Here is a 21875-nt window from a genome sequence, read left to right on the forward strand (position 1 = left end):
CTGCGGTGGAGGCTGGGGAAGGAGGGCAGAGGTAGGCAGGACAACCACCCCACAGTAGGATGGGGAAGCGGGGACCCACGCAGCGAGGGAGGAACTTGGGGCTTTTCCAAGCTGCACAAAGGCTCTGTCTGGATCTGTTGCTGCTCCCGCCTTTCCAGACCTGCCTGCTTTGTGCTCTCCAAGCACAGAGGTCCCCTGCTTTCAGGCTCACTGACACTGAACCGTGGGAGTCGCTGGTGCCTATCCTTCCCGCTGGGCTGCAAGTGCCAGGGGTGGGGGGACCACGGCTGGCTCTGCTCTCACCATAAAGCCTGGGCTGGAATGGGCTCCCCAAACCCAGACAGATCTGGATGAACAAGTCTGACTTTGCAAATGAGGGGAACTCAGCTCAGAAGCACCCACTGTTTGCAAGGCAGCAGCGATGCGGAGTAGAAGAGGGGGGCTAGAACCCCATATGTGTGTCCTCTGCAGGTCTGGTCTAGGGAAGGAAACCTCATGGGGGCAAGAGGGGAGCAGAGATCCTGGGCCTCTGCCTTGCTTTCTAGTGTGTCTGTCTAGAAACCTCTCCTCCCCTCTGCTTGGCTGGGACAAACTGGGCAGGCCATCTAGCTTCGGAGCCTCGATGTCCTCGAGGATTAAAGAGAAGCGCGGTGTTAGCTGTCGTTCTGTCCTTTACACTCCTGTACCTGACTTTGTATGCTGCCCAAGCTCCCTACGGCTCTACGGAACAAATACACGGATAAATGAGACAGTCAGATTAGGACCAGGATGTCATCAGAGGACAGCCAAACAAGGGGGGCGCTGCTAATGTACAAGACGGAAGATGACCCCAAATCATGGGAGTTGAAAGGAAAAGAGTGAAAACCAGCAATTCTGATGTTTTACTCTCAAAATAAGGAAAAGTTCAACCACCTGCTTTCTGGCAGTTAGGGCGGTGGGGGCGGGGGAGAGAATGAGACAGCTGAAGAGGGTCTCCCACCCGAAGAGGAAAGCCAGGTTTCCTGCAGCTGGGGCTCTCTCACACACAATGGCTGTCCTCCGGCCTCACCTTCTGGCTCCTCCAGGGCCTGGGAGGGGGGGGTTCTCCTTGTGGGGGGGAGAGCGTGGAGGTGGCCAGGCCCCTCCTGAACCTCTCAGGGAGGGGATGGGGGTCTCCGGGAAGGGGACGAGGCTGGTTCCTGATGAATCCTCTTACAGAAAGATTGTGCCCGAGCGAGAGGGCAGAGAAAGAGATAGGAGAGATTTTTATACTTGAGACGCTAAGGGTGCAGAGGAGGAAGCAGTTTTGTGAAAAACAAAATCAACACACAGGATGAGGCAGATATTGGTGGGGTGCGCTGTGCGCTCTCAGCGGGCCAGGGGTCCCCGGGAGATGGGAAAGCCTTGGAGGGGCAGGATCCCAAACCAAGAAACAGCAGGAATGATAGAAGCCAATCCAGAGCCCCAGGAGGTCCTGGAAGAAGGGCAGGAACAGTCGGACGCAGAGGCAGATGGGTGGGAGAGAGGGCCCCGTTGGCAGGAGGCCCAGGAGCGGCCTCGGAGGATGGGGGACACGGAGGATGGGGATGCAGGCATGGGCATGGGCAGAAGGAGCAACAATTCCCCACAGAGCCCTGGACACGCCTGGTGTCCAAGTCTTCACAAGCAAGCAAGCCTGAAATGGTGAGCGTGATGGTGGGTGAGCAGGTGGAACTATGCGCTCCCCACTGGACTCAAAGAATTTGCATCCAGCAGACCGCAGAAGCTTTAAGAAGTGAGGGGCCAGACACCTTCCTGCACTGCAGCTAGAAAAGGAGACTTGGGGAACGGGCGGGAGAGAGAGAGAGAGAGAGAGAGAGCGTGCGGATGGCTCTGGAAGGCAGAGTGAGGTCATGAGAGTCTGCCATGGCCATGCTGGGAGCTGGGGATGGGGCTGTTAATGCACATGTGACCAGGTCTTGGGCATGGGGTGTGTGGAGCCGAGAGAGGAGAGAAACAGCGGCGGGGGGGCGGGGGGCGGCTCAGGGCTGAACCGCAGGCCCCTCGCAGGGCGGGCACGTCACGGTGGCAAACCCCGGCCTGGGTCCAGGTGGGATGAAGTGGGGCACACCGAATGCCGCAGACAGAAGGCAGAGCCAGGCTGCTGGCCAGAGGGGCCACGCTCACCAAGTCAGGGTGGGAGGGGCAGTAAGGACTGAGCCAGGCTGGCAGGGAGGGGGCGTGGGGGCATCTCTTGGGGTGCCCCATGGAGGTGAGTGGTGGGAGAGCCAGGTAAGGTTGCGGGAGGCCAGGGTGCCCTCAGATCTCTGTGCCGCCCACAGACACCTGTTACCTGCACGCAGCACCTCAGGGCAGCTGCTCCCTACCCCCCACGCCTCAGCCCTTGTGGCGGGGTGTAGGGGTCCCCAAGGGCACTGTCTACCCCCTACCAAGCCTCGCAAGGAGGCCGGTCTCTGCTTGCCTCGAAATGAGGGGTGGTTGTGGGGAGGAGGGACTTTTTCAGAAAGTTCTGGGAAACTTCCTTCTTCCAAGACGCCTCACAATCTGGGATGACCCAACCCTCTTCACTGAGAGCGTTCGGGGTGCAAGGCTCGGCTAGGCCCTGGGGAAGACCGGGAATGAAACGGACAGCATCTCTGTTCGGGTGTCAGGATCTGACTCGGTGTCGGAGTAGGCCTCTCTGAGGAGGGGGCACTGGGTCAGAGCCTGGATAAAGCGAGGAAAAGTTTGGAGCTAGGCATCCCGGGGGGAAGCAGCAGCTGGAACATGACCGGCTGGTTCCAGGAAGAGCAGGGGGCCCTGGGCAGGAGAGGAGGCTGGGGGTGGGGCGCAGCCCTGCTCCTGGGCCTGAGAAGGACTGTGGTTGTAGCTCGACCCAGGTGGCAGCCACAGGCCAGCTTTAAGCAGAAAGGGACATCATGTATTTTAAAAGGCTGTAGAGTAAGGAGGGCACTGGGGAGGCTCCATGACAGGAGATGGGGGGCCTTGGAACAGTTTTCACCAGTCGCCCCCTGACCATTCCTGGGGGCTGCCCCCACATGCTCAGGTCTTGTCCGTTAACCCAAGGTTCTGACTTGAAGATAAGGGGCAGGACCGCCAGCCTGGTGTGGCTGGGCCCCTGGAGCCCAGCCGGCCACTCTGTCCCAACACAAGACACTCAGCTCCTGGCTGGAGGCCGAGAGGGCATGGCAGACACCAGTGCGCCGAAGTTTCGGGACTGGGCTCCTGGCTTCCCCACCTGTAAAATGAGGGCTGGGCGGCACAACCAGCAGAGACCCGGGGTCCCGACACTCAAGGATTCTCCGAGCAGTGGACCCACTGCTTTTCCTTGCAGGGAGAGAAAGGGAGGCTGCTCCAGGCATCACCACCACAAGAAAATGTGGGGTAGAAACAACTCTGGAATCTAACCCTCGGTGCCCAGGAGGGAACCCTCCGGGACAAAACAGTCCCACTGCTCCTGATGGCACTGTGGGTCATGCCTGCCCTCGGCCCTCAGAGACTTGTGAGGAAAGACAGAGAAGGCAGCGGATGAGGAAAGGCCCTGCCACTGCCCAGTGGCTACCATCTTGGGGCTCCAGGGCCTCCCAGAACCATGAGTAGTAGCTCTGCGACCTTGGCCAAGCGACTTAGCTTTCTGCGCCTGTTTTCTCCTCACTGAAATGGGAATAACTCTCCTAAAGAGCCTCCCAGCCTCGAAGACAGCCAAAGCCACGGCGCGGTGGGCTGGGTCTCAGGGTGGCGGGAGGCCTCCCGGCGCCGCTCCCCACGGAGGCTCGGCGAGGCTGGAGGGAAGGCACGCGGTTTCCTTCTTGGCCACGAGGTGGCGCCCTCCGCCCCGGGACCGCGAAGGAGCGACTCACCAGCTCGGCGGCCTCCTGGCCCCGGAGCAGGGGCTTCTCCTCCGGGAATCGCAGCTCCTGCAGCCCGGCCATGGTCACGTCGTGGAGCAGGAGGCCTAGGGAGGGAGGGGGGACGAGAGTTGGGCCCTGCTGCCAAATCTCCCCGGGGGAGGACGACAGCACAAGCCCAGGCCGGGCAGGGGCACATGGGACCCCACCACTCCATCCCCCCAACCGCATCCCTAAGTGCACCCCCAGCGCCGGGCTTCGCAGGGGCAGCGAGGCTTCATCTGCAAGATCCACCTGTTTAGCTCAGAGGAGGTCATTATATTATTTGCTCTCAAAAGTTAAAACGTGTTAAGAAAGAAAAAAGAGAAAAAGCACCACAGGATGATTCTTAAAACAATTTCAAGGAAAGCTCTGCATTCATTGAGATGCAGAAGGATGAGTGTGGGGAAGCCAAATGCAGGTAGGTGCAGAAGCAGACAGAAGCCCCCGGTGGTTGGAAGTGGACAGTGGGGTCCTGGAGGGCACAGGGAGGAACAGAACCAAGGGCTGTCTTGGGGCCTGGGAGGAAAAGCCTGGCTGGGGATGGCCCTGGGAGTGGGGCAAGCAGAGTGTACAGTGATGTTGAAGGAGGGGGTGCTGGTCTAAACCAGCCAGCAGCAGGGACGGATGACCTGAGGTCAACCCACGGCCACCAGACGCCAGGGCCCAGGCCCTAATGGCTGGGTGTCCCTGGGAGACTCTGAGCCTTCAGTCTGAAGCTCAGGAAAGGGTTATACGTGCACGTGTGTATGCATGCACGCCTGGGTGTGTCTATTTGGAGGAGCCCGTGGTGGGGGCGAGGGAGGCAGAGACGATCTGTGGAGCCCGGCGCTGCCATCCGAGCTTGGATTTAATGACAGCATAGATTAGAAGGCACCAAGAGAAAAACTAGCCAAGGAGGTGACCTGGAAATCCGTAAAAGGATTAAAACTGACCAGTAAATACACGAGAAAATATTAAAGCTCACAAGAAGTCAAAAAAATTCAAATTAAAACAAGGTATGTATATATATATTTTGCCCATGGACTTGGCAGTGCTGGTCATGATGCACGGAAGGCTGTACTTCTCTCGTCCTGCTTGCGGGTGCATAAACGGCTGCGCCTTTCTGGAGGGCAGTTTTGTAGAATGAATTACAGTGAGTTAAAAGGTTCATCGTCTTGGACTCAGCAACCCTCTCTCTGGAAGAGGATTTCTTCCTCTCGAAGAGGAAACTGGAGAGGGCACCTCACGATTTATCTGTAAGAATGCTCACTGCAGTGCCTTCTCTAATAATAATAATAAACTAGAAAAAGCTAAATGTCCATGAAGAAGGCACCAAACTGGGTCAATCGCTTGTGAATGATTATGTAATAACATGGGGGAAATGCTTGTGTCCTAACACATGGAAGAAGTTATAAAACATACAGGATCATCGAGATTACAAAATAGGAAGAGCCCCCACAGACAAGCCTGGAAGGATGAACATCATGAAGTTTACAGGCATCCTTCCTGGGTGGAGGACTGAAAACAGGGGTCCACAATCTGAAATGTAGAAAAATCAGCATTTTTTAGAGACCCTGTGAAGATCACGATCAGTTCCTTTTTGCAAGCACTTCACGGATCATGAAGTACTTCCTTGCGCTATTTAACTTCACCCTCGAGGGAAGCGAGATGAGGAAACCAAGAGGTTCTGGGGCATGCCCAGATGGGGCCAGGCCTGGAAATGGGGTCTTTGGATTCCTACTTTGGTCCAGTGCTCATTCCTTAGCACCAAAGCCGCCTGCCCTGGAAGGTTGGATTCCTAGCCTTCCTCCCATTTGCTCATCCTCCCTCAATTCTATTTTTGTCTTCTCAAGGGGGAAGCCCTCGGACTTTCCCTTCTGCCCCGAAAGGCTGACAATCCCCAACAGCTGGTTGGTCAGAAGGCGCAGCCCAGCCCATCCCGCCCCTGCCCGTCCCTTCTCCCTGTGGAAGGCCCAGTGACAGCAGAGTTGGTGCAGTGAGCGCCTGGGACCCAAGAGCACAGGGTCTCCGATGGAGTCTATTTCTGTGGCCGACTGTCAGGACACCAGGGTGCGGCTCCAGACGTTCCCTGGGCTTCCTTCCCTCCTGTTAGAAGCAGGAAGCATCAGTCCTCCAGAATATTAGGAAGATGGTGCCTCCAGATTACATGGGGGTCCCCACCTGAGTCTAGTTTGGGGTTTAGATGGGCTGAGGTTGGGCTGGGAGCTGCCGGTCACCCAGGCCTCATGGACGGCTAACGGCGAGCTGCAGAGCCCCCTTGGGAGAGCCTCATCCCCGGCACGAGGAGGCCAGGCAGGGAGGTCCCTGCCCACTCAGGCCCCCAGGTCCCCGCACCTCCACGCGGTGCTGGAGCGCGCTCTTCCCAGTGGTTTCCGGGGAAACCAGCTAACACAGTGCGGATGGGCTGTATTTTTAGAAAGGCATCCTCTCCCCTCCCCCCTTTCTCTTCCATCCTTTCTGATGCATGCACACTCATCCATCCCCCCGCGTGGGGAGCTGAACTAAGGGCCCCCACCTTGGAAAACTCTTCTCCCATTAGGACTTTTTTTAGCTGCCAGTTTCCCTAAATAACCAACTCGATTAAGCACCTTGGCAGCACTGGGGTGTCCCTCCCCTCATCCAGGCCTGTTATGAAACCATCCTCCCCAAGGATAGTGCTATTAAAAGGGCTGAGAGTGGGCAGTGTAGGGACAGATGGCCCGTGATCGAGGGGGCGGTGGGGAAGGGGGCTGGAGAAAAACCCTGTAATCCCGGGAGCTAGAAATGTCGCAACCCAAGGAAAATACAAGGCCGCCCAGGGCCCACCAGGTGGTGATGTGGGGCTGCAGAACAGAGACATTCCCACAGGGCGCTGGCATAGAAGGTTCTTCCGAAGAAAGTTATGGTTTAAAAAAAAAAAAAGCAGCTAGATGCTAAGTTAAAGGAAAATGAGATTTCTTATGAAATCAACACATCGTACACCTTAAATGTACATAATGTTAAATAGCAATTCTATCTCAGTAAAGCTGGGGGGTGGGGGAGAGATTCCTATCAACCTCCTGCAAGGAAGCCATGGCTCAGGTTGGGGGGGGGCGCGTGACCCCAGGGGTCTGGGAAGCCAACAGTGATGGCTCCTCTCACCACCCTTTTTTCTTCCCTCTGATCCCTGCTTCCTAAAGGCAACCTAGTGAGTTAGATCCAAACAAGCCTGGGATTATTCCAGCCCTCGGCTTTCTCACTTTCTCGGTGCTTAGGCCTGGAGTCCTTGGAACCCTGGCCAGTATTTCTTCTGTGTCATTCACTGCCTAGCCTTATTTTGGGCAAATCACTGAAAGGATGCTTATCTGCAAAATGGGAACCTGAGCATTCCTCTGCCCGCCTCAGAAGTGCATCAGAGATAATGGGTGGAAAAATGCTTTTTCAATGGAAGATTTTGGTACCCATTTGGGTGAGACAAAAAGAATTTAACATAGGTGATTAGGGGCTTCCTTTACCTCCTCTGCAGACTTCAGGCAACTCTGGAGCTCTTTTCCTGCTCAAGAAGGGATCCCTACCTATTGGCAGGGAGACTACACTGATGTTTGCAATAGAGGGAAACACGGCCTCTTTACGTGACAGATACCTGTCACAGTACGGAGGAGATCTGGGAGTGGGGACAAGGGCTCCTGAGCAGCGTGAATATGGGTGATTCTTTAAGAGGAGTTGTGTTTCTTTTAAATTACTTTTGGTTCCTAGTTTGTGCTTCTTCAAATAGGATTCTATGCTGAGGGCTGGGCCCTGTAAACCCTCAGATGAGTTAGGGCTAAAAGTATAAGTGATTGGGGCACCTGGGTAGCTCAGTGGGTTAAGCGTCTGATTCTTGATCTTGGCTCAGGTCATGATCTCAGGGTTGTGAGATCGAGCCCCACCTCGGGCATGGAGCCTGCTTAAGATTCTCTCTCTCCCTCTGTCCCCCCCCCCCATTTATATATATATATATATATGTATATATAAAGCAACTGCTGAGTGGAAACCCTGCTCAGACAGTGGAGGAGGATGTTTGGAAATGTACTGTGGGGAGCTTTGTCGTCTCAGCAACTGGAGAGCCCTACCAGTGGTTAGTGCCTAGGAGCCCATGTGGGGACAGGGTTGCACCATGAAGAATAGCTCTCCAGCCCAGAACACCCATCACTGTCCCTCCAAGCCACACAGGGACCGAAGCCGAAGAAAGGTAAGACAGAAAGAGAGTGAGGTTCGTATACATGGGAGAAAGCATACAGGTGAACCAGACCTTGTGGGGCAGGAAGAAACTGGACTGTAAGAGAAGAGGGACAGAAGAGAAGCCTGGGACAGCACCCTCCTTCAGCATCCCCGTTTCACGGATGAGGAAAAAAGGAAGGCACAAGGTGGGAGTGACTGGTGCAGGTCCCCCTGTGGCTGACCCAGGAAGGGAACCCACAGTCCGTGCTCTTAAATCCCCACTCTGGGTATATTCCGCCTCCCTTGGTAGACGCCGATAGGAGGGTACAGGGGATAGATGGCACTTTTTGCTGGCCTAGGCTTCTAGGTCTTCTCTCTAGTTATGGCCCCTTGATTTATGCCCAGCCTGAACTAGACCAGTTCTCCTGTTTTCTCCTTGATTTGGGCCTATGAATTTCCATTGCCCCCCAGTTACTCCCTCCCTGACAACACACACACTCATCCTTCCAGCACATTCCGCTGGGCTTAAGGCAGCCATATGTGGATGCTGACACTCATAGCTGAGGATCCCAGCTGAGCCGGGGGGCACATTCTACCCACAGGAAGCAGGCGCCTTCACTCCTACCGCTCCCTCCACCGGGAATGCCTTTCCCCATCATATTCCTTACATGACACCAAAACCAATCATTAATCTTTTCTGCTGGTACTTGATACGTTTTTGTTGAATGAGATGAATGATTCTTCACTTTAGACTCAAAGTATTGAAACCATTCAGTGTTTGTGAGGTTGTGGGGAAACAGCACAGAGTTTTATATACCCTGAGGTTGGATTTATATACTCTTGGTTGGATTGCAGAGGGCTCAACTTTATTGGGAGCGGAACTTGGTAGTTTATAAAAATGCAAGTAACTGTCAACTCTGCAAGTCGGCCTTTAGGTATTTATCCCAATCACAGGATACACTATGAGGCAGTGGGTGCAAGGATGCACTGTTTGGAATAGTAAAAAAAAAAAAAAAAAGTGGAAACGACCTAAATGAATGTCAGGAGAATGGGACATCTACACCTGGAGCACCATAAGCCATTTAAAATATGAGATATTTCCGTATTTCCACTGAAATAGGGAAAGCATTCTAAAATATGCAGTTAAGGGGCGCCTGGGTGGCTCAGTTGGTTGAGTGACTGCCTTCGGCTCAGGTCATGATCTCAGGGTCCTGGGATCGAGCCCCGCATCGGGCTCCCTGCTCCGCGGGAAGCCTGCTTCTCCCTCTCCCACTCCCCCTGCTCGTATTCCCTGTCTCTCTGTCAAATAAATAAGTAAAATCTTTTTAAAAATATGCAGTTAAGATAAAAGGGGATATCACAGAATATTAAGTATAAACAAACCCATTTAAGCAAAACACATGTGCACCACAGGTACATATATTTGCAAATTAAAAAAAAAAGTCAGGGGCGCCTGGGTGGCTCAGTCAAGTGTCTGCCTTCAGCTAAGGTCATGATCCCAGGGTCCTGGGATCGAGCCCCAAGGGGGCTCCCTGCTCAGTGGAGAGCCTGCTTCTCCCTCCCCCTCTGCCCCTTCTCCCCACTTGTGCTCTCATTCTCTTTACCTCAAATAAATAAATAAATAAAATCTAAAAAAAAAAGTCCTCATATGATTGAGGGGAGCTGAACAGTGCTTGTCTCTAGGGAAGGATATGGTTTGGAAGGGTAGAGAGGCGATTTTTATTCTACACGGCAGATTTTATCATATCTAAGATACCACTGAATGTAACCCACACTAACATTGTATGTACTGACAGAAGAGAAAAAAGCACTGTCAATTAAGACATAACCCATCCCCCCTTTTAACTTCTTATCTTGAAAGAATTTCAACTCTCTAGAGAAACTGAAGGAAAAACAAAGCACAGAAATTCCCCCCACACCCCTCACCCAGCTTCCCCTAATGTTACCATGCCACAAGACCGTAACACTAGAAGAAACAATAAAACACTGATACGAGGTTGTGAAGTCATCTACAGACCTTATATGAATTTCACCAGTCTTCCCAATTATGTCCCAATCCAGGATCTATGTTGCATATAGTTGTCATGGAGTCAGAGACAGTTCTTCAGTCTTTCATGATGTTGACACTTCTGAGAACTACTGATCGGTTACATCTGCAGAATGCCCCTCAGTTTGGGTCTGTCTGTTGTCTCCCTAGGCTCAGACCGAGGTTATGCACTTTGGGCAAGAACAGAACAGACACCAGGTGCCCTTTTCCCTGCATTCCATTAGTAAGTAGGTGATGTCAGTCTGTTTTACTGCTGCGGATGCTGACCTTGATCGCCTGATTCAGGTATCTACAGGTTTCTCTAAAGTTACTATTTTCTCTTTGTACTTAATCAGCATCTTGTGGGAAGATACTTTGAGACTATGCGGCCTCCTGTTTCTCATCATACTTTCCCGCATTAATTGTAGCAACCATGGGCGATTCCTGCCTACGGTTTTACTGTCGTGTTTTCTTAACGACACTTTTCTATTTCTATCATTCCTTCTACACTTATTAACTGGAGTTCTCCTATTAGAAAAAGCTGTCCTTTTTCCTACATTTACTTATTCAATTACTTGTTTACATCAGTATGGACTCCTGGATAGTTATTCTATTCCATGGGTTATAATACATTGCTATCATTATTTCATTGTTTAAACCGCGTCAGGTTGGGCCATGGCGGGGTTCCTCCGAGTTGGGTTCTTTTACTACACACCCATTACTTTTTGAGTAGTTTCTAATTTCCTAGTCCCTTATGATGTTTGAAACTCATTTCGCATTTTCTCTGCCTGAATCCTGTAATCAACCACTTCTCCAGAGAGCCCAGTCTCCTTGTATTGCAGGATGTTGTTTAGAAACCAAGATCTGGGCACTAGGGATGCTCATTGCAGCTGGGGTGCCATTGTTCTAGGCGGTCTCAACAGGCAGAGTTAGGATATGTATGTAAGTATACTAACACACACTTCTACATCCATCTGAGTACGTGTGCATAAATCTGAAATTTATACTGAGACCTTTAATTCCAATTCAACACCACAGTTTTGTTTTTTTTTTTAAGAAATTTTTAATTTTGGGGGCACCTGGGTGGCTCAGTCATTGGGCATCTGCCTTCAGCTCAGGTCATGATCTCAGGGTCCTGGGATCGACCCCTGCATCGAGCCCTGCATCGGGCTCCCTGCTCCACAGGAAACCTGCTTCTCCCTCTCCCACTCCCCCTTCTTGTGTTCCCTCTCTCACTGTGTCCTCTCTCTGTCAAATAAATAAAATCTTTAAAAAAAAAAAAAATTTTTAAATTTTTTTTTAGTATATGTGCTGCCGAAGCGAGCACAAAAAAAAAAAATTTTTAAATTTTTTTTTAAAGTAGGTTCCACACCCAACATGGGGTTTGAACTCATGACCCTGAGACTTTTTTTTTTTTAAGAGACGGGGAGAGAGGTGGGGAAGGGCAGAGAGAGAGAGGGAATCTTAAGCAGGCTCCATGGCCGGCATGGAGCCTGACGCAGGGCTTGATCTCAGGAACCTGAGTCATGACCTGAGCCAAAATCAAATTGGACGCTTAACAGTCACCCAGGTGCCCCTAGACCCAGATTTTTAAAAGCATCTATCACTCTTGTAAATTAAAAAGGAACATACACATGAAATAAATTCTTTAAGGTCTTCCTAAAACTTCTCTACATTCAGAGTCCGACGCCCCTGAATCGCTCTGTCTCCAAGTTGTTGCTTTTCCCTGCAGTCCCCACTCCTCTGCCTTCAGCATCTGAAATCCGGGCTCCGCTATCACCTCCAGGATCTCCATCCCCGCAGAGAACCCCGAGGTGCGCCAGGCAGCAATGACCGCCGCTAAGCCCACCTCACCAGCACAGACTGCATTTTAGACGTTCAAGTATGAAAAAGATATGCATCTCAGAGGTGACATACAGAGCTCTTTCATAAAATTTCTTTCCACTGAGGCTTAGCACCAGTGTGGAAGCTCTGGTTTTTGTCCACAACATGGCTCCAGGGATTACACACAGACATGATAAACCTCCAACCCCAGACCAGGACCAAGGAGAGATGGAACTAGAATCTCACTAACACAGTCCATGTGGGCAGCTGCTGTAGGAAACCAGTAAGAGTCCCACTGTGGCAGAGACTAATTGTCCACCAATATCTGTTCTCCCCTTCTTCCTTAAGAAGAGATGCCTACACTTTCCTTTTTTATTATTTTATTTTATTTTTTAAATATATATATTTTTTTAATTCATGAGAGACAGAGCGAGAGAGAAAGGCAGAGGGAGAAGCAGGCTCCCCGCAGAGCAGGGAGCCCAATGCGGGACTCGATCCCAGGACCCTGAGATCATGGCCTGAGCCGAAGGCAGACGCTTAACCATCTGAGCCACCCAGGTGCCCTCCTTTTTTATTTTTTAAACTTGGTATTCATTCATTCATTCATCTAAAGTATGCTCTACACCCATCCTGGGGCTTGAACTCATGACCCTGATATCAAGAGTTGCATGCTCTATTGACTGAGCCAGGAGCCCCTACATCCCTACATTTTAGATGGGCAGGCGGATCATGGGAATAAAACTTATTTATGACCCCATGACAACAGTCTGCCAATAAGATGTAAATGGAAGCATGTGATTTAAAGGGAGGAGACATGCCATTCTTCAGTCCATCTTTCTTCCTGCAGGCTGGAATATAGATGTGATGGTGGGAGCTTCAACAGCCATTTTGGACCCTGGGGAAGGATACTAAGGAGTCTGGGTACCTGAAAATCATGAAGCCATGATTCCAGATGGAGATATTGAAGTTATGAAGATATTCTGATGCTATTTACAAAAGAGGAAAATACACTTTTATCTTGTTTAATCTATTGTTATCTTGGGTTTTCTGTCCCATTCTGTTGAAACTAATGTGGGGCATTTTTCTTGGAGGCCCACCCTAACCTGCTGAAGGAGCGGAAAGCAAAGGGAAAGGAAAGGGTTTGCCCAAGGGAAACTAGGGGAATGCTAGGGCTCAACCAGAACTTGCAGCTTCCTCTCTCCTGTGGGCAGCATAATCCGTGAAGCAGTCCTCCCCGTTTGCTCTTCAGCAAGTGAGCCAGCCCCTTCTCTCCCACCCCTCACTGGCTCACAGCAACTGTGCTGATATGGGTAAACATGACCTACCTTAATTAGCTAAAAAGCCCGGGTTTTTTTTTGGCCACAGATTCTCAAGCTTCTTTAACACTGGTGCTTGAATTCAGCTGTGTATCTGCTTCATTTGGCAAGTTTCCCAGAAACAAAGATACACTTGTCTTGGATCTTCATGCAAGATTTCAAGAGGTAAGCTAAGGCAACAATCCTCATCCAGCTCAGGGGTCTGCAATATGGTCTGAATTAAAGACAGAGTAAGAAGCTTTCTTACTGGGCATTTTTCCACCGGAAGCCGTCATGCATTAGTGTTTTCAGGAACAGCATTCACCTAGCAGAGAAGGACTCACTCCACGCGACTCCCGGAGTCTTCCTGCCTCAGACGCAATGTCTCCAGAAGGGGCCGTGTGGGGACCCCGCACCCAGGTCCCTCCTACTCATAGTGGCACCTGGTTTCCGTTTGGGAGACATCCCCCCTGCTCTATTCCCAATCCATATGCTCTGGGCCGGGAGAACCACAGCTGCAGGCACGGCTACGTCTAGGGAGACGACGGGCCGGAAATAGTCCCCCTGGGAGGCTGGGGTGCCCCCATCACAGCTGCTGAAGACAGTGTGCATTGCCAGGTCCGCAGCACCCGCCCTGCCACGTCTCTCCCAAAAGGTGGACTGAAGAGGTAGGTCCTCAAAGGTATTTTGTTCTGGGGCTTAAGATGTACGATCGCTCTGGCTGGCGTGTGCATTTCATCTGTGGTCTGGAGTTTCGAGCCCTCGAGGATGATTGCAACGAGAGCTCTGTCACCACGCAGGGACCAGGTTCGCGGCAAGGCTCCCGTGATGCTCTTCTGCTTACAGAACAGCATCGCGCCGCTCTCGCGGCCCACCCCGCCGGCTGCGCCCGGCTCAGCCCGAGCTCGCACGGCCAGGGCTGATCAGCAGCAGCCTTCCCGACCCCAGCCCCACGGTCTGTCTACCACCTTGTGCTGTCAGAGCCTCCGCACAGGCCCCGAGTCCGCTCTGCACACACCCCGGACCTGGGTTCCCGGGGCTGCTCTAGCCGGTCACCACCACCTCGGTGGCTTCACACAACACCTATTTATTGTCTTATCGTTCCGGAGGTCAGAAATCCAAACTCCGCGGAAATCAAGGCTGTTGGCAGGACCATTCTTCCCCTGGAGGTTCTAGGGGAGAATCTATTTTCCTGCCTTTTCCAGCTTCTAGAGCCCTGTTCCTTGCGTTGCTTGACTGACGGCCCATCCTCCACCTTCAAGGCCAGCAGCGTGCAAGGGAAGAATCTTGCTGCAGGCGTCCGTCCCGTCACCTTCTTCCGTGCCCTGTGGTCCAATCTCCCTCTGCCTCGCCCTCATCAGGCTACCTGTGGTTGCATTTAGGGTCCACCGGGCTAATCCAGGAGAATGACCCCATCTCAGGTGCCTTAACTTATTCACACCTGCAAAGTCTCTTGTCCTATAAGGTAACATTCATAGGATCTAGGGGTTAGGATCTGAGTATCTTCGGGGGCTGTTACTTAGCCTAGCACCGTCATGGTCTTGCAGTCCTTACGTGTTCACTGTGCCCCCGGGTGCTTCCTCCTCCCTACACTTACGGAAAACCGACTTCAATATCCACCTTGAAGGACTGCTCCGCCCTCCAGTTTTCCAAGAACGCACCCCCTCCATAGCACTGGGCTTCAGCTCTTCCTCAGAGTTCCCACGGGGTTGATTTCATCAGAATCCCAGCACTTAGCACTTTCCCCTCTGCATTTGTTCATTTTTAGTTTTTAAAAATAGAATTTGAGTTTCATGTAACACACATTCACTGAGAGAAGTCAGACACAGAAGAGCGAAAAGAAGTAAAAAGCGCATATAATCCCTACTCCCCAGAGGAAACCACCGTTAACATTTTTACTTACGCTCTTTCATCATTTTTCACTGTTGATCAACATGCTGAAAAAGGATTTTTCTAAAAACAAAAAAACACACTGTTTCGAAACATATTTTTGGACTGTGGGGCCAGATATCCTGGTTCAAATTCCAGCTAACCACCTTCTGTGTGACCTTCAGAAAGTTACCTAACTTCTCTGTGCCTCAGTGGCCTTATCTATAAAAAGAACAAAATAAGAGCGTATCCCTCATAGGGTTGTTAGGATGATGAGTTAATATATAGAAAGTGCTCTGGGCTATGCCTGGCACATGGCAAATGCCATACAAGTTGTTGTTGTTATTGTTATTAGATATGTAAGGGAACGTCTGTTCAGGCGGCCAAATCACCTTTGGTAGCATAATTTGCAGCTGCTGGGGTTCCCTGGTATGATAGCGCTTGCATTCATTTAACCTCCTCTGCTGTTGGGCATTTACATTGTTCCAGTTTTTCTTCTTCTTCTATAAACAACTACAGGATAAACATCCTTGAACAAACACCTCTGCACACATCTTTATTTGTTCCTAAAAATTCAACTGAGTCACAGATCACACATATTTTTAAACTTCTGATACATCCTTGCCAACGTGCCCTTCATAAAAGTTGCAGCGTTTACCCTGCGCTTGTCTCCGCACACCCCCCCACCCTCACTGGGGCCCTGGGCCGACTCTGAAGTCTCTCCCTCCTGCAGACTAGCCTCCTTTCCCGTCTGCCTGTCCCTGGCACCCACATTGCAGCCCCCCCGGAGAAGCAGTGAAGTTTGCTGAAACGGATGAGCTGGAGATGAGGTTTGGGGATCCTATTTTCAGCCTCCTGGGATAAATCTATGCTTCTCATTTTCCCCCACATGTAAAATGTGGGTCAACACACCTGCCAAGAATCAAACACTATTTAAAGGTAGTCTATGAAATTGTGTGGGACTACATATTCCATGCATCCAAATGACAGAACAGGCAAAAGTTTAGCTTGTTAATCGCACATCGAGTGATTAAATTTTGGGTATTTTTAAACCATTTCCAGCATCCAATATCAAGGCTCCCAAGGGACCATACCAGAGCCCCAAATCTGCCACGTTAGAGCTCTCTCTGGACTCCAAACCACCTTGGGGGGCATATTGAGTAAAATGCACACAAGCCATCACCTTCCTGTGTGCGAGCAGACTGATGTCCCACTTCCCCACACCACACTACGAAAGAAAAAAGGGCCCAGCTACAAAGGGCACCAAGAGTCTGTCCTCTGAGGACGGTAGCAAGCTTGTGTGCGGGCATGGCAGCGTACCGGGCTCCTTCTCACAGTGCTCAGTGAAGGAGGGCGCTTATACCCATTTTGCTGATCAGGAGAATGAGGCTCAGAGACATTAAGAGTTTTCTGAGGAGCTGAGAAAAAGAGAGGAGACCCTGACACGACATCCTCTGGTCACCAAATTCCTGCCCTTCCTACACTTCAAGACACGGAGGACGTCTGGAGAATGGTGGCCACCATGTGCATCAGTCACCCGCGAGACTTCCAAGAACGGCCCCTACCACCCACCACTTCTCTCTGCAACAAAAAGACCTGCTCAGACTGGGCACGACAACTTATGGACATCCTCCCAGCGCCACAGGTGAGGGGCACCTGGCTTTCCGCACCTGATGTCAGAGCTGTGATGTAACTCCAGATACTGTGCCCCAGTTCGTCCCACGTGGCAGGAACCTGAGGTCTCAGCAGAGCCCCCCCCAGGGCAAATCTCAGGGAGATCTGGGTTGTGTGGAGAAGCCAGAGAAGGAACGGGAACATTCCAGAAGAAGAGATCCTAGGACACTGAGGAGCAGCTCGGGGACATCAGGCCTCCAACTGCCATTTGCTGACCGCCTGCCGGACACTGCACTCAACATTCATGCACGCTCTCACAGCTCGCTGAAGAACACAACCAGCTAGGCGCCATGATGGTCCCATTTTACAGATGGGAAAAGTGTAGAGCAGCTCAAAGACTGGCCCGAAGCCAGGGAGTCTGAACACACAAGGATGACTCAGGACTCAGGGCTCAGGACTCAGGTCTGAAGCTGAGCTCCACCGCTTCCCAGCTGTATGGAGAAGGGACTGACCTAACCGGGAAATGGGCATGATAACAAACAGGGAGAATGTGAAAACTATCAACAGCTGGAGAAATAGGAATTCAGCAAACAGGTTTAATGAAACAATTCCCTAATGCTGACATGGGGGGCAGGGCATTAAGGTCTCTAAGAAATTACCCTGGAGATGCATGGGATGGGCGGGCTATGTGCGCCTGCACCTGGGCTCAGTCGACAATTATGGAGCACTTGCTGTATGCCACCACAATAAACGGGGCACCATGCTGGCCTTGACCTGCTCACCATCCAACGGCAGAGAGGGGTCAACATCTCACAGGTGCCTGTGAACCAGGGTAAGGTGGGGTAGGGACAGATCCAAACTTCCTAGCGGCCAACCAGCCAGGGGAGGGGGGGTTCTCCATTACAGGAACAGCCAGGATCAAGGAACCAAAAGGAAGATGAAGCCCAAGAGGTGCCCCCCCAGGGCCAGGCCCCTCACCTGTGCTACCTCAGTGAGCCTCAGGCCGACTCTCAGAGGGAGGGGTCAACAGTTCCATCTCTAAGATGAGAAAACTGAAGTCAGAGAGGCTAAGCAAGCTGTCTGAAATCACACAGCTGGCCAGCAATGGGGTTGGGATTTGAACCCTTGTCTGTGGGACAAAGAAGAGGACAGGAAGGAGTTGGGGGGGGGGTATGGCCACAAAGACAGAGACTGAAGGGATACACTGGCTCCCAAGGCCTGATGAGAGGTGCAAGGGGGGCCTGCGACCCACGACAGTGCCCGAGGGGATCCTGTTCCAGCTGGCTGGCCAGGGTGGGGTCGGGGGGTGGGACTTAAAGAGTCTGCCAGAACGGGGCGAGCCTGGCTGATGAGGAGGGGCCCTAACCCCAGTACTCAGGAGATAACCGCACACTGCGCTGGGGACCCCAAAGCTGGATGCCCACTGCAGCCCCCACACATGCCTCCCGAGAGCATTCTTCCTCCAGGCCCTTTCTGGGGCCAAAGAGGAGAAGGGGAGGATCCAGAAGTTCTGCCTTCCATGTAGGGCTCTAAACACCCATGGGCTTGTAAAAACTTCCCTCAAGGGTATACACGAGTGTAGCGGACTGTGCGTTCCCTTTGAAGTCCTGTGGGCGGGCCTGCCTCAAGGGAGCTCTACAAGGAAAAGCTGGCCAGGGAGGGGAGGATGGGCCAGCCCCTCCCCCCCGCCCCAGCTAGGGGGGGTTCAGATGTGGCCCCGCTGAGCACCTGGGCAGATTTTCCAGCCCTTCCCTTGTTTGTGAGCCTGTCACGAGCTGCAGGTGAGTTAGCTCTCACAGCCTGAAACCCCAGCAGACCTTGTTCCTCCCTGCTCAGGGCCCTCCAGCCCCCGCATCACTCCCAGGGCCTATGTATCAGCAGGTCCCTCCATCGGCAGCCTGGAATGCCACCTCTCTCTCCAGTAATAGAAATTCTGTCTTGTAGGGTCCAGTTCAAACACAGCCCTGCGCTCAAATCTCTCTACTCCCCTCCAGCACCCTGATTCCGACTCCAACCTGTTTCCTGAGTGCACCCCACACTGCTGCCCCCTTCCCTGTAACAGGGTTCCCGCGTTCCCTTCTCTCGCACCAGACAGTTTCGGTCCTGGAGGTTAAGAACCAAAGCCTTCCAGGTGCCAGAGGACAGGTTCAGGACTCCGCGTTTCCACCCAGTGCACACTGATTGAGCACGTCCCCCGTCCAGGCCCTGCGACTGGGGGGCCGGCGGTCCAGGATGTTTCCCTTTCTAGCCCCCTTCCTCCTGCCTGAGTCTCTCCACGACCTCATGCCTGAGAGAGCTCTCCCACCTCCCAGATGCCAGCACCCCTGTCCCTGCTCTCTTTCCCGCCTCCACTTCTGGGCATACCCAGTGTCCTCTGTTGACCTCCAGCCACAGCAACCTGGAGGTGGTCTCCAGCGGGGCCCCAAGGCTGAGGGTCCCCGTCAGCTGGGTCCTATCTGGTTTCCCACTTCCCAGACCACTTGGCCTCTACTCCCAGAAAGAAACTTCTCTTGCCAGGGAGAGGCGCTCAGATTGTCGCGGGGAGCAGGAACTAAGAGGCCTTTGGCGGGGGTCCTGGTGGGAGCCCGGAGAGCTCCTCTATAGGGGACACTGATTGGAAGGCCGGGGCTCTGAGCTCCCTTTCGGTGACCTCACTAGAGCTCGGCTAGTCGGAGAGCCCAAGGGGCCGCTCCCCTGACGCGCGCTCCCGCCTGCGGGACGCCGGCCCGGTGGACTGGCGCAGCGCCAGGCGGAGCACAGCCCCACGTCCTCTCCCGCGGCCGGGCTCCGCACCGGGACAGACGACGCACAAGCTCGGAATCCGCCGGCACCCGCACCCCGTCCTCCGGCTCGAACGCGAGCCGCCCCCAACCCCGGCTGGCGCGCGGGCTCCCGCTCCAACTCGGAAAGTAGCGGGCGGCGAGGGCCGCGCCCCGGGGCGGCCGCGGGGCAGGGCCGGCGGTACCTGTCAGCAGTTCGATCTTGTGTCCCAGCACCTTCATGTCCGCGCTGCGGCGTCGGGGAGCGCGCTCGGCCCGGCCGGGAGAGGAGCGCGGAGGCGAGGAGCGAAGCGGCGGGAGAGCCAGGAGCCAGGCAGGCGGAGCTGCCGGGAGGCAGGAACGCTCCCCCCGCTTCCAAAACGGGTTAAAAAAATCCACCAATTGCACGACCGCGCACCCCTAAAAGGCGCGCGCCGCCACCTGGTCGGGGGGAGCTCCGAGAGGCGGGGGGGAGCGCGCGGGGCGGGTGCGGGCGACACTCCCGGCGGCGGGAGGGGGGCCCCCCGGCGCCTGTCGCCCTAACAGAGAAGCCGTGCTGTCCGCGCCTCCCCCCACCACGACACCCGGGGGTCCCCGAGTCTGGCTGGGAAGCAGGGAGGGGGCGCCGCCCTCGTAAGCAAAACGGGGCCCGAGCGAGGGGGCTCGCGGCTGGCGAGCCTCAGGGCCCGCGAGGAGGCGGCGCCGGGTGGGGGCTGGCCGCAGCCGCCGCGGAGGGGGAGAGGGGGAGAGGGGGAGAGGGGCCGCGGGCGCCGCCGACTCACCGAGGGTGATGTGAGCGGGACAGACGCGCAGGCGGGAAGCCGGGCCTCGGCGTCGCGGCCGCCAACGCGCGGGTGCAGGTGCGCGCAGCCGGGAGCCCTCGCCGCGCCGCCGCGCCGCCGCTGCCGGGGGCGGGGGGCGGGGGGCGGGGGCCGGGCCGGGCCGGGGGCGGTGCGCCGCGGGGGGCGTGCCCACGTGGGTGTGGCGGGCGTGGGCGCGCGCGCCCGGGCCCCGCGGGTGGCCGCGCCCCGGGCCGTCCCGGGCCCTCGGCTTCCGCCTCCTGCCGCGGCGGGAGCGCCCCGCGGGCGAGCCGAGCGGACACCCCGGGCGGGGCCGCACGCTTCTCTCCTTCCGCGGGCGTGCGGGGGAAGGGGCCCCGCCGCTCGGTCTCGGCGGGGTGCGGTGGAAGGCTCCCCGCCCGCCCCTCCTGTCCCCCTGCGGTCGCGCGGCGTCGGGTTCCCGGGGTGGGGGAGGCCTCTGCGTCCGTCTTTGTTTAGGTTCCCGAGGGGAACCCCGGCCGGCCGGTGGGGACGGCAGCCTCCTCCGTCGGCCCCTGCCGCTCGGCCCCACCCGCCGCCGCCGCCTGGGAGCCCAGCGGGGAGAAGCCCCGGGGGGTCGGAAAGAACCTGGTGCTCAGGGGCCCTGGAGCCTTGTCCAGTATTCAGAAGCCCAGGGTTTCCTTGGGGGAACTCGTGGCGAGTGATGGTCTCCAGGTAAAGGTGTTCTGGGCCCCCAAGGGTCCCGCTCAGAGTGTCAGGGTCCCTGCTCTCCTCAAGGAGGGGAACTGGCCCAGCCTGGTCTTCCTCAGGCTCACTCTGGTCTGGCCCAATGACGTTGCTCTCACCTGTCACCCCAAATGAGGCTGCGCTAAAGTCCCTAGATGGAGTCCAACTGTAGGGAGAATGGAAATCTGATGAGTTGAAAGAATTTACTTGGGCAAAGACAGCTCAGGACAGTGCTTGTGGAGACACAGTGCTTGGGCAAAGACAGCTCAAAACAGCAGTTCTGCTGAGGCCCTGCCAGCGACCTTGGTCAGGGATCTGCCTCTCCCGGAATTCAGCCTATTTAGTGCAGAGCGAAGGAGTTGGACCAGTCATCCGGGAGGTCCAGGATGACATTGGGTGGGAGGTCAAGAAGATCCTGCAGCATCTCCTCCCCTTTGTCTGGGCTGGCTTGTGGTAAGGTCCTGGCTTTCCCTCAGCTCCAGGCTGTGTTGGGATCTGCCATGGCATTGAATTAACTGACTCACCCGTCTTGAAGAGGCTGGTAAGATTTGGCTGCCTGAGATGGGGTGCATGCTCCTGCTTGGGGTACAGTATATAAACCACATAAAAGGCAGCAAGCTTGGGTTCTTACAGCCTTGGGGCTCACCTTAGGGGAAATCCCTGCCTCTCACTTTCCACTTTTGTAAAGGGTATGGGGGAGGTCGGTGGTGACAGAGTGAACCTGCGTGTCCAAAACATCCAGGAGACTGTAGTTCTATATAAGTCTGGAGCCAGTCCTTAAGAGCACAGGCTGGGTCTTTAATTTCTTGGCTGTGTAATGTCCAGCAAGTTACTCATCCTCTCTGAGCCTTCGTGCCATATTCTGAAATTGGGGTGATGAATCTTCGGAGGGTTCTTGTAAGAATTAAATGATGGATCGTAAAGAAAATGCTTAGTGTGGGGTCTGACACGTGGTT

At 54.2% G+C, this 21875-nt stretch overlaps 1 protein-coding gene across 8 annotated transcripts in view; it reads right to left on the reverse strand.

Annotated features, from left to right (window-relative positions):
• Positions 1-20325, reverse strand: part of NDRG4 (NDRG family member 4) — a 37411-nt gene extending 17086 nt beyond the window's left edge. The window contains exons 1-3 of one of the 8 annotated variants that reach the window (XM_064580646.1): positions 20197-20324; positions 13203-13407; positions 3840-3934 (exon numbers count right to left, since the gene is read on the reverse strand). In XM_064580646.1, the coding sequence (XP_064436716.1) occupies positions 3840-3911 (72 nt within the window). In that variant the 5' untranslated portion in view covers positions 3912-3934; positions 13203-13407; positions 20197-20324. Of the gene's footprint in view, positions 1-3839; positions 3935-13202; positions 13408-19620; positions 20089-20196 lie in introns of those variants that run through there. The other 7 variants (XM_064580647.1, XM_064580645.1, XM_064580644.1 and 4 more) reach the window with 7 other exon arrangements.
• Positions 20326-21875: the final 1550 nt, after the last annotated feature.

The sequence above is a fragment of the Mirounga angustirostris genome, unplaced genomic scaffold (assembly GCF_029215605.1).
Source record: "Mirounga angustirostris isolate CCGP_5_RB_7025 unplaced genomic scaffold, mMirAng1.0.hap1 SCAF_16, whole genome shotgun sequence".
Lineage (NCBI taxonomy): Eukaryota > Metazoa > Chordata > Mammalia > Carnivora > Phocidae > Mirounga > Mirounga angustirostris.